This window comes from Poecilia reticulata, chromosome 10 (assembly GCF_904066995.2).
Source record: "Poecilia reticulata chromosome 10, P_reticulata-male-v2, whole genome shotgun sequence".
Taxonomy (NCBI): Eukaryota; Metazoa; Chordata; class Actinopteri; order Cyprinodontiformes; family Poeciliidae; genus Poecilia; species Poecilia reticulata.
In genome coordinates this window covers 32,304,419-32,317,779 of record NC_088839.1, presented here as the reverse complement: position 1 = coordinate 32,317,779, position 13,361 = coordinate 32,304,419, and the positions used below count along the sequence as shown (strand labels likewise).

Here is a 13,361-nt window from a genome sequence, read left to right as displayed (position 1 = left end):
TGACCCGTCACTTTGCTCTGAAGCACCTGGACAGAAAACCGTAAGCCCTAGAGAAATTTCGAAAACATTTTACCGGAGCAGGCATTCTTTGCCTACGGCGGTGCACTAACCTCAGGGAAGTATGCACTTTTATTTTGAAACTTTCATTAAGCTTCATTTTAACTACCTTACCATTTCAATGTGTAACAGTAGTTTGTTTAAACCAGTCACAAAAAGGCCAAAAGAGTCATTGAAAAATGTCAAGGCTTGCTGCGCAAGGCAGTTTACTATCCTGACAAATAAATAACAAAAAAGTTTAATATTATTGCACCGCCTACGGCGGTGCACTAAAATGGCGGGTCAAATGCAAATGTTTGTGCTAATGTTAATGAACTGCCTTGCTGCGCAAGGCAGTTCACTATCCTGAGCGAAAAAAGGTAAAAAAGCTGAATATTATTGCACCGCCTACGGCGGTGCACTAACGTGAGGAATATGCAGACTTTTATTTTGAAACTTTCAGTAAACTTCATTTTAACTACCACACCAAATCATAGTGTTACAGTAGTTTGTTTAAACCAGTCACATAAAGGCCAAAAGAGTAATGAATTGATGTGAAACATGTCAAGGCTTTAGTTAGGAGTTAGTTAGGCTGCAAAGAAATATACAGGCTTTTATTATAAAATTTTCAGTAAGCTTAATTTTAAATGGCCACACTAATCCAATGTGTAACAGTTGTTGGGTTAAACCAGTGATATAATGCCCAGAAAACTCTGCCCTGCCTGTAGATTTAACATTCTGTTCACCCTCCTTCTGTAGTAACTCAAAAACCTATATAAAACACTGGGGATGAAGCGTCAGTTGGTCATGTCCCATAACTTTGCTCTGAAGCACCTGGACAGAAAACCGTAAGCCCTAGAGAAATTTTGAAAACATTTCACCGGAGCAGGCATGCGGTGCTATTTCCTGACCAACTTTCATACCAATAGCACAAGTTTTGCAGCCATGAGAGCGATTTCAAAATTATTTTTGGGTCAAAATTCCACTCTGTTCCTCACTCTAAAAAGCGGCAGTTGGTTTCAGTTACACTCTAGGGTTTCGGCAGTTGGAAATTTCGCTCGTTTTTCGCTTTTTACGTCGCCATCGTAACTCCGATCCCCAATAAAAGTAATAGCTCCCTTCTCGGGTACGAGCCGCACGTTTTGATACCACTTTTGTGGGTGGGCACGCAGCGGTACGAGCCGCATTAACGGTAATGGAAGAAGATGTTATAATAATAAACAGACATTCTATTGGGTGTAGAACAATAGGTGCCTGCCATGCAATGCATGGAGGCAGTACTGACTTGCTTCGCAAGTCAGTACTGCTCTCCTTATGCATTGCTATGGCATGCCCCTAATAATAAAGAGACATTCTATTGGGTGTAGAACAATAGGTGCCTGCCATGCAATGCATGGAGGCAGTACTGACTTGCTTCGCAAGTCAGTACTGCTCTCCTTATGCATTGCTATGGCATGCCCCTAATAAAGAGACATTCTATTGGGTGTAGAACAATAGGTGCCTGCCATGCAATGCATGGAGGCAGTACTGACTTGCTTCGCAAGTCAGTACTGCTCTCCTTATGCATTGCTATGGCATGCCCCTAATAATATTCAAATAAAAATAAAAAGTGCAGCTTAGTAGAAATAAAAGTATTTAATGAAATAAAAGTAACTATTAAAACCACAAGAAGTTTTAATTAATTCTCACAACAAGCTGAACAGGAGACATAAAAACATGGGAACGTTTCTGATGAGACCAAAACTGAACATTTTGAAAACAGAAGTTATTACAAAGACAAGGGAGCAGAAACTCAACAGCTTTTAATCTCTACTTCTCAGAGCATGAATGTTTAATTTGATCATCCATCCATCCATTTTCTTGCACCCTTTTTCCCTCAGTGGGGTCGGGAGGGTTGCTGGTGCCCATCTCCAGCCAACGTTTCGGGCGAGAGGCGGGGTCACCCTGGACAGGTCGCCAGTCTGTCGCAGGCCAACACAGAGACACACAACCATGCACACACACACTCACACCTAGGGGCAATTTGGAAAGGCCAATTAACCTGACAGTCATGTTTTTGGACTGTGGGAGGAAACCGGAGTACCCGGAGAAAACCCACCATGCACAGGGAGAACATGCAAACTCCATGCAGAAAGACCCCAGGCCGGGAATCGAACCCAGAACCTTCTTGCTGCAAGGCAACAGCTCTACCAACTGCGCCACTGTGCAGTTGACAATTTTTCAAAATAATCTAAAGCAGCCGTTAGATGGAGAATTAAATGATGGAATATTAAAAGATAACTGTTGATAAATATTTAAAGATTAATAGTGTCTGTAATATTTCAGGCCTGAGGACAAACGGCGCTGACCTGCAGTGATGAAGGTCAAAGGTGAAGCTTTCAGTTCGTCTTTCTTCTTCTTGATTCCCACCAGAAGCAGGGGTCAAGCTTAGGGATGGAGGACAGAGAGGATATTTTACCACAACAGTTAATAAATAAGTGTTTTCTACCTCAGAGAGGATGAGAAGTCATTTAAAAATGGGTCTGGCTGCATTCTGACGGCTCAACGCTGCAGCGTAAGGTGGGTGTGTGGAGCCTCAGGGCAACCTTAAACTACAGCGGCTGGGGTCAAAGGTCAACATGGTGTGGCTGTTCAGTGGTTAGCTTCGTTAACTCATGGCCTGCTGGTCTCACGGCCGCTCTCTGTCGCCGTGGTTAAGTTAAACTAAGGTGTGAAAGTTTCTCGGTTCGGCAACTTTCTGATAATCTGAAAATGCTGAATGAAAAACTGAAATCTGTGAAGATTATGGATCATAAAAACTGGATTAGAACCAATAACAGCAAACACTAAAACCAGCAGTCTGACAAATACATGACATTTATCCAGGAAGCTTTATATATATATATAAAAAAAACAAAAGACAACAGCAACGTAAATAAGTCAAGGGTCAAATTTAGAATTTCTAAAAACAATACCACCTTTGAAAACAGCCTTTTCTATTTATTCAGGTTATCTTTATTGAATATTCAGACTTGTTTGAAGATCTAAAATGTTTCAGTTCAACACGAAAGCAGAAGAGATCTGTGAAGATGAACACACTTTATTCACAGATCCCTTTACATCCTTCATTTTAGGCATTTAAGCTACAAGCGGTTACCCGGCAACCGCTGCGGCTGTTACACCAATATAATGTGCAACATGATTTTCTATAGGGGTAAAATGGCTCCTGGGTGCGTTTGGTTCTAATTATTATAATTACTTTATTTTGTACACCAGACATTCTATTAGGAAAAGTCATGAACTGTGAGGTTTTATTAGGCAGGAAACTGAAAATGCACAGAGGATAAAAAATGAACCGACTGCAGTTATAGTGGAGAAATAAAAGTGTAGCCTTGTTGTCGGATAATATTTTGGAGATTCAAAGCTAAGCAAAACTTCACCGTAATGATCTGAAGAATGTTGTTGGGATTTATTAGCAGATCTAATCCTCTATCGGGGAAAAAACAAACTTCTGGTGCTTTGTTTTCTGTTTTCTGTTGGTTTAATTGGCTCTTTTATTGACAATGTGTTCATTCGGAAACAGTTTTACAACAGAACATGGGAACAATTTTATGAAATAGTTACTGTAGAGAATAATACACAGTTAAAAAAGAAAAACTCCCTTATGTAATCATAGCTTGGGAATTAGCTTTGAGTAATGCTCACGGCATTTATTGTTATTCAGTTCTAGAAGACATTTCAAAACGGCAACGTCATGAACGGTCAGGTGTTTTATCACAGCAGTCGTTTTACATGTTTTAAATAAAGACAAAATAAAGAAAACACACACACACCATCAGCTGATCTCTGTGATTAACAGCTGAAATGCATAAGACCTTGAATGTTGTACATTTAAAATAAATAAAACTTCAAAAATAAAAAAAGCTCAATAAAAAATACAGATGAGTAACAACACACCTGCACAGAATGGAACTGAACAGTTCAAGAACGTCCAGGTGACACCAGTTCACCTGTCCGGGACAAAGGAACCAGTCAGTTGTTCACACATGTGCAGCAGCATTAAGGCCTACCGCCCGACAAAAACATCCATCCTCCGCTGACGTAAAAACAAACATCTTACAAACACGCTAGCTAAAAAACATTTTGACCTCTACAGCAACTTTTAGGTCAACAAAACTCCGTGAGAAACTCGCCTTCCTTAATGAAACAACCACAAACGCGCTGGTGAAAGAGGAAGTGACGTCACATGTTCTTCATCTTCTTCTTTTGTATTTTGTTGGCGGATGGCAAACCAACTTAAGGTGCTTTTACCGCCACCTACTGGACTTGCGTCGCATGTTACGCAAAAATAAAATAAAATAAAGTTTGTCAAAATAATAACACAGATATTGTATAATAACTTTAATATAAAATTGAAAGATGAAAAAGAAAATAAAAATACATACAAGTAAGGGATTTTGATGGGATGAATTATGCTTTCTTTCTTCCATGGCGGGTTATAAGAAGACTTGATTTGGTCGGCACTGCTGTGTAGACATTATTTGAAGAACCCGTGGCAAATTGAATTTCAACACAAACCATAGAACATTTTTACGTTTATTGAGGATGAAAATACCATTAACTTCACCATTTATAAATACTCCAGAAGCTTTGAACCAACTCATGAAACCACTATGGTTATAACTTTAATCTGTCTGATTATAATTATTACAATAATTCAACCATTCAAAACTCTGCAGAGTGCCTAATAAAGTACAGGAGAGCAGCATGTGTTAACTATGTCATCACAAACACACCTATAATCCTTCAAAATAAACATACTTCCTGTTTGAGTCACTCAAAATTTAAATTAAAAGTTTATAACCACCAGCTGTGTGTTGTCATGTTCTACGTAAGATGGCATTAATCTCCTGAGACAACATTAAACTAATCAGACTGAGGATTAACTTGGACGTGTAAAGATCTCTTCCCAAGTCTTTACTGGTTATTTGCTCCTGTCATGTTGAGATTCCTGGCAGCTGAATCCATTTAAATCCAGTTCTAAAGCAAATTTTGCCCCTAGGATTATTCACCGTAACATCATATGCATTAGTCCACAAACACTGAGACTATATACCTTAATCCTCAGAAAGGGCACGGCCTGGAAAGGCTGCAGAGAAATAATTCCTGTCTGCAGGCGTTTTCAAATCTCCAGTCCAACAGGAGCTGGAAAGCAGCAACAGTAACCCTGAACCCATTAACCCTCTGTAACCAGGAGGAGATCATTTAAACAGGCAGAAACTTTTATTTTGAAAAAGCTTTGATCGTTGGAAACAACTGAGTACCTTTAACCCTAAACCTGAGTATAATCTGCTTCACCTGATCAGATCTAAATAATCAGAAATAGTTTGTGTGTTATTTTCCCAGTGGAGAGTTTACATAAAGCAAAGTTTATCTCAAGCTTTAGTTCAAGTTCAGGATTTTTCTACATTCAGCAGATTAATCTTTTTTTAAATTTTTTTATCAGTTTGAGCCAATTTTAGCTTTCACATATACCGTGATTCCCCGAAAGTAAAACAGTGTCTTACTTTCTTTTTATCCCCAAAAGCCCCACTATGTCTTACTTTCGGGGTATGTCTTTTTTTTTTTTGAATTTTTTGTTTTAACCATAAAATTAACATTTATTAACAACCTGAACAGTATTGTATTACCGTATTTTAAGCAGGAGGCGGCAGTGACAAGTGCAGGGGACGGCGCGGTGACGTATGGAGAGGGGGACGGCGCGGTGACGTATGGAGACGGGGACGGCGCGGTGACGTATGGAGAGGGGGACAGCGCGGTGACGTATGGAGACGGGGACGGCGCGGTGACGTATGGAGACGGGGACGGCGCGGTGACGTATGGAGACGGGGACGGCGCGGTGACGTATGGAGACGGGGACGGCGCGGTGACGTATGGAGAGGGGGACGGCGCTGTGACGTATGGAGACGGGGACGGTGCGGACGTGGGCAGGAGGCGGCGCGCAGCTAGATGAGAGGGAGGCGGCAATACCTCCGTGTTTCCCCACGGCTTATATTAGCCGACCCCCCTGAAACCCCCGATATGTCTTACAATCGGGGAAACACGGTATGTAAAAGCTAATTAGCTCAAATGCGATGCGGTGCGGAAGCATTTTTTGACTTGGAACAGCCCAGCGCGCCTGAGTGCGGCCCCACCCCCTTCCAGCGCATATTTTTAAGTACATTATCCATAAACAATAATAACAGCAAACGGATAGAAAAAAAATAATTCTTACCTGATACAACTTTGAGAAAATGTGAATTGCCAACGTAAATTCACTGCGAAAGGGACTTCCAACTCGGAAAGTGGCGGCTCCAGACTGTTGTCTTCGGTTGAACATCCAGACTAATCCGGTTTAAACTGGTTTTTCTGTTCGTGCAGTTTTATTGTTGCATTACTGCCCCCTTATGGCCAAGAGAGGTATTGGTGTGCTAATTCACTTAGCTAAATTTTGTTGTGTTCACACAAAATAAAATTATTTATTTAGGTTAACATGCGACAAAATAATTTTATCTTTACTAATTAATTAAACACAACAAACACAATTGTTATTTGTTAACTTGAAATGAAATATTAACATAATGTGAACAACTGACATGTTTCACTTTATTGAGGGTACAAACCTTATAAAACAATTACGCGGCTGTAAACAGATTGCTACATAAACTATATACATTTTTTTTTTTACTGTTTCACATTAAATCTGATCAAAGTCAGAGAGAAATATCAAAATTATTTTTATTTTTAAAATGTGAGAATACTGAGCAAGAGATTTTTTGCAGATTATTTATCATCAGATTCAACAGTTTCCTCCATTCTCTGAGTCAGACGGCCGTGGGTCAAACATTTTGTCTTTTAATCCCCCATAATCTGATGGGGTCAGCTGCAGTAAAGCGTTCCCACACCATGATGCTGCCACTCCTTTACCTGTTAGGAGCATGTTTTCAGACCAGCATGTTTCCTCCGTTTTCCTTAGACTGTATCTGAGGAAACCAATCAGAGGTTTTATGTTGCTTTGGCTTCTTCCTCTGTAAGTGGCATTTCAGCTCATGCAGAAACAGAACTGGCACTGAGACATGGATTCATATTGGCTTCCAAAATAGTTGAATTATAATGTACGTAAACATCTAAAAAGTAAAAGAAAAACAATAATAAGAAATATTCAGTTTCTCATCATTCTGGGATCGAGCAACTGGAGGTTGTTTTGGTAACGGAAATCAATCAAAGCGGTGATCAGCACCATGCTGACCGACTCCACACAGGAAGGCCTGAGTGAACCAGGATTCAAGCACAAATCATCTGAAGCTTTTCTTTAATGCTGACTTTCACTGGATGCTCTTTTCATCGACTGAAACAGCATCAGGAAATACATAGAACATTAGCTGATGGAGCTGCAATCAATACAGACGATTGGTTTGGGGAAAAGCTGTTTTTTTATCGATGTTTGCTTGGAAAAGTGTTTTTTCAGAAGATCAGTTCTAAGACTCTGTTGTCGTTGAGGGTCTCAGACCGATTTACAGAACAAAAGTAACAAACCAGAGCTAAAAGTCTGGAGTCCATCCAACATCAACGTCACCAAAACAATAAACCTGGTAGAGGAAACCAGCATTTACACTGCAAAACACAAAACCTTACTCAGTTTTTCTCTTGTTTCTAGTTCAGATATATTATTACACTTGAAATAAAACAAAACTAACTTCCAATAAACTTTTAAGAAAAATGTAGAAACTTGTTTAATTCCTCAATATTTATTTATATATAAAAAATTTTACAAATATTTTTCCATTTATAACAAGACATTTTTTAAATTTTTCAATGGCAGAATTAGAACCTTTTTTGAAATCAATATTAAAGAATTTTTCTTACTGAAAAGTTTATTGGAAGTTAGTTTTGTCTCATTTCAAATGGACGTCTGCACTAGAAACCAGACAGAAATACTTGGTAAGATGTTTTTTTCCTCTTACCGGTTCTATAAATCATGTGATGTTTCCTGGTTGCTTTAAACTACGGGCCGGTTCAGGGGCCGGTTCAGGGGCTGGTTCAGGGGCCGTTCAGGGGCCGGTTCAGGGGTCGGCTCGCTGCGTGCCGCTGTTTCCCACACCAACAAGCGCTGATGCATGCGCAAATGAAGACGGACTGCGTATGATGACACAAGTCAGGTTTAATTTGCTCTTTTGCCAAAAGCAGAAAGAGCAAAGGAAGAGAGATGCATCACCGGCGCTGGAACTTAACTCAATATATTACAAAGCCCAGAGGTGTAGCTTTGATCTTTCCTTGTGAAGAGTTGTGACTGAGCCGTTCCGCTCTTTCTGAACTCAGGTGGCCCTTCACACAATAGCCAGAGAAAATAACTTCATCTCCCAGACTAAATAAGAAGCTCTTGAAGTCCTGCTAGGATCTACACAGGAAAGAGATGCAACAGCCAGATGAAATTGTATTATTCTTCTCCAAAGTTGTTTCCTTTCACAGAGGAGATAATAAATAATCCACGCAGACTGATACCTGCGTGGATTATAATTCTCTTATCTCTGCAGCACAGGTGGGGTCGGCTTGTTTTCAGCACAATCAGTTCAAATATCAGCAGAAAATATATTTTATTATCCACAGTTGGAAATTCAGTGTGATTTATTTTGAGCTGAGGTTCTTGTCACCCTGGAAACTAAAAAAAAAAAAAAAAAAAGCCTCCTTCTTCCTGTGGAGTTCTGTTTGTTCTGCTGACCCGGGTCAGAACCAAACACTGACCTCGTGTTACTGAAACACACTGGAAATTTATTTATATGTTCAAATCTGAAATAATTTACTTGCGGTAAAGTGCAGAGCATCTGAAAGAAATGACACGTTTCACTTTTTTTTGTACCTTTTCTTATGCTACAACATTATTCCAAATTATATCAAATTAATCTCTTTCCTTCAAAAGGCACAAAATGATTCTGTCTTTTACCAGATCAGGAATATTTTAAATTTGTTTTTGTAAGAAAGCGACGTGTCGACTCAACGTAAGGAATCCAGTTTACAAAGTCTCTGCGGATTTATTTATCAGAAAATGGGTGCAGAGCAACATTCTAGTCCTGCTTCAGATTCTCACCTGGATTACGGTCTGGACTTTGACTAGGCCACTCTAACACATGAATCTGATTGGATCTAAGCCATCCCATAATATCTCTGGCTGGATGTTCAGGCTGGTTGTCCCTCCATTATTGTCCTGGATTTAGCTCCATCCATCCTCCCACAGCATGATGCTGCCACCACCACGATGTTCACTAAAGTTCAGCAGTGAGAATCTGAGGGCAGAAACAGAAAAGCTGCATTTATGTTCAGATTATTCAACAATTAACTAAAAAACAAGTCAGAATATTTGACTTTTATGTCACATTTGTCTCCCTATTCCTAATTATGCATTATTTTATTTCAATATCTCATAAAATCCTCCAAAACACATGACATGCATAATGTAGAAATAATCTATAGACATGGATGCTTTTGCAATGCTCTATGTTTCAGCAGCAGGTTGTAACGAGGCTCTGATTGCATGCAAAAGAAACTCAAAGTGTGCAACCTGGCATTGCGAGACGCAGTACTGATGACGCTACAATCGGGGCTGCTACAGATCTTTAGCAAGCTCTCACCAAACTTTTCAGAGAATTTGGCTCTTCCACACCCAGAGGCAGCCTGCTTGCTTCTGCTCCGCGTTGCCATCTGCGGTTAAACCCTGACGCTTGTCCACATATTCTTAACTTTTCCCTCTGAATCTGTTTCCTGCTGCAGTTTGCATCAGAAAATGCGGTCCAGGCTTGAAGCAGCAATCTCTCCCTGGACCCCTCAGGTCCAGCTCCTCCACGGTGCTGCCTGGCTCTTCGGAGACCTCCTGCTAGCTCAGTTTGGTGAAGCTCCTCTCTGCTCTGGCCTCACAACACTTAGATGAACTCTGCGCTGGAGTCAGAATAACAGCTGCCAACCTGCTGCTGCAGGCAGAAACTCCACCCACACACCGTGGCAGATACTGACATCCTGTTTCCTTAAAAACATCCAAAATCCAGAGAGTTCTGCGTTCTCCTGAAGTACACTGGAGATAAGTGTTACAGATCAGATTTAATGGACTTTTATTCCTAACTACCCCTCATAGTGAAGTATTCAACATCATGTTAAGCATGTAAACCATTATGAAGAGAATAATGGCCCTAATATAGGAGAAGGAGTCCGTAAGTAAGGCTGATGAGTCAATAAAGTCTGAAGGATTCTTTCTCCTGGATGATACAGGAACAGTAATAATGCTCTATAATGATGTTACAATACCGGATCCACTTTAGCTCAGTGGACTCAGAGCCGTAAACATTGATTTAAAACACGAAGGCCGTCAGCGGGCAGCTGGTGCTAAACGGAAAGAAAGACTGAACGTTCAAATGAATAAAAAGATTTAAGTACAGATTTTATTAGGATGTTAACTGGGTAACAGGAAGAGGCGCATCATTTTGAAGAGGAGGGAAAAGGAAACTTAAACATCTAAAATAGTTTCACATGTTTTCAGTCCCTTAATTTTTATTTATTTTGTTAGTTTGAGGAAATAATTTTCAGGGTCAACCAGATGAAAAAATTTAGGGTCAGAAATTTTTGCCCATTTTTGATAAAAAGCTCAAACTCAGTCAGGTTGGATGGAGAGCAATGCTCAAGTCCAGGAATCAGGACTTTGATTAGGCCAGTTTTACCCATGATCACAATATCTCTTGCAAACATGACTTATAAGAGTTTTTTCAACAACAGCTTTCTGTCTGCCTCTCTTCCACCAGGAGAAAATAAAAACACATAAATAATGCAGTTTTTCACAGAGTTATTGCTTCACATTTCCACAACAGAATAACACTAAACTAAAATTACCAGTGAATTTTATTGGTAATTGTGCTTTTTTTGAAAACATTTTCCAAAAATATCAACTTCACAGAAGAAAAAATAAAACAATATATAAATAAAATGGCTAATCTTGTGAAATGACAATAATTTTCCCATAGTAGAAATTGATAAAAATCATAAGTTGTGATATTTTGAAAAGGTAATAAAGCAACTTTTCCGTCTCTAAACAGGTTTAAATTAGTTGAAATATGAAACTCATATTCACAAATCACACCAACGCTTTTCTCTCTCCACCCATTGAAGATCCCGCCCCCTTTCTGTCAGTCAGCTGATTGGACAGATGCTCCAAAAACGACCTAGTTAAAGTAAACAGAACGCAGCGCTCTACACCGAGCTAAATATTATTTAGCTAGCATGTAGCTCATATTATCACATCCTATGTAGAAGGAATGGAAGTGCTACTGATTATTATTAGAAACAAAAATAATTTTAGTTTCTAAAAATTATATATGAAATTATATTTTGTTCCCATTAAGAGAAAAAGTTTCCAGTGCAGCTGCAGCATGTAATCATGATGTGGACTGATGCAGCGTTAGCAGGACGCCGCGCCGCCTTCACCTGGAGGCCTGCTCTGGTCAGGAGCAGCAGAAAGCAGAGCAGACACCCGGCGCAGCACGGAGCCTCACACTCAGACGCCACACTTGTTTTCTAGCAGCAAAACCTCAGTGGAGATTTTCCCGCTGAGTGAAAATAAATGGAGTGCCCAGGAAGGGCAGAACAGAGAGGCGCTGATTGCGAAGCTTCAAACCTGGTCATGCGTCTGAAATCCTCTGCTATCCATGTGTTTATTTATTTAGCTGCTGCAGAGCCTCAGGATGCCGTGCTGAATGTACATTTGATTCCTCAGAGAACCGTTTGTCCCATTTTTCCCGTATAAGGCTTTTAGTTGAGAGCCGTTCACCAATCCATCCATGCAGTTTTCTACTTATCTGAGATCAGGATGGGAAGGTAACAGGTCATTATCCAGGATTCATGGAGCGCCTGGAGCAGCGCCAGAAGGAAACCCCCACTGTCAGCCTGATAAGACCACATGACCCATCACATGACCCCTGACCCCATCACCTGACCCACCACCTGACCCAACCACCTGACCCACCACCTGACCCAATCACCTGACCCAATCACCTGACCCCACCACCTGACCCACCACCTGACCCACCACCTACCCACCACCTACCCACCACCTGACCCACCACCTACCCACCACCTACCCACCACCTACCCACCACCTGACCCACCACCTACCCACCACCTACCCACCACCTGACCCACCACCTGACCCACCACCTACCCACCACCTGACCCAATCACCTGACCCAATCACCTGACCCCACCACCTGACCCACCACCTACCCACCACCTACCCACCACGTGACCCACCACCTGACCCACCACCTACCCACCACCTGACTCACCACCTGACCCACCACCTACCCACCACCTGACCCACCACCTACCCACCACGTGACCCACCACCTGACCCACCACCTACCCACCACCTGACCCACCACCTACCCACCACCTACCCACCACCTACCCACCACGTGACCCACCACCTGACCCACCACCTGACCCACCACCTACCCACCACCTGACCCACCACCTACCCACCACCTACCCCACCACCTGACCCACCACCTACCCACCACCTGACCCACCACCTACCCACCACCTGACCCACCACCGGACCCACCTCCTACCCACCACCTACCCACCACCTGACCCACCACCCACCACCTACCCACCCCCTGACCCACCACCTGACCCCCCCCCACCACCTGACCCACCACCTGACCCACCACCTACCCACCACCTGACCCACCACCTACCCACCACCTGACCCACCACCTGACCCACCACCTACCCACCACCTGACCCACCACCTCCTACCCACCACCTACCCACCACCTGACCCACCACCTGACCCACCACCTGACCCCACCACCTGACCCACCACCTGACCCACCACCTGACCCACCACGTGACCCACCACCTGACCCACCACCTGACCCACCACCTGACCCACCACCTGACCCACCACCTGACCCACCACCTGACCCACCACCTGACCCACCACCTGACCCACCACCTGACCCACCACCTGACCCACCACCTGACCCACCACCTGACCCACCACCTGACCCACCACCTGACCCACCACCTGACCCACCACCTGACCCACCACCTGACCCACCACCTGACCCACCACCTGACCCACCACCTGACCCACCACCTGACCCACCACCTGACCCACCACGTGACCCACCACCTGACCCACCACCTGACCCACCACGTGACCCACCACCTACCCACCACCTGACCCACCACCTGACCCACCACCTACCCACCACCTGACCCACCACCTACCCACCACCTGACCCACCACCTACCCACCACGTGAC

General features: G+C 42.7%; 1 protein-coding gene across 3 annotated transcripts in view; it reads right to left on the bottom strand.

The window, feature by feature from the left end:
- Positions 1-6,644, bottom strand: part of LOC145553206 (uncharacterized) — a 77,455-nt gene extending 70,811 nt beyond the window's left edge. The window contains exons 1-3 of one of the 3 annotated variants that reach the window (XR_014089491.1): positions 6,290-6,644; positions 3,973-4,025; positions 2,385-2,462 (exon numbers count right to left, since the gene is read on the bottom strand). Coding sequence is in view for 1 of the 3 variants with exons in the window: in XM_081611941.1 (XP_081468067.1) it covers positions 2,385-2,462; positions 3,973-4,025; positions 6,290-6,394 (236 nt within the window). In the remaining 2 variants the exon portion in view is untranslated. The remainder of the gene's footprint in view (positions 1-2,384; positions 2,463-3,972; positions 4,026-6,289) is intronic. The other 2 variants (XR_014089490.1, XM_081611941.1) reach the window with 2 other exon arrangements.
- Between the last annotated feature and the right edge of the window lie 6,717 nt (positions 6,645-13,361).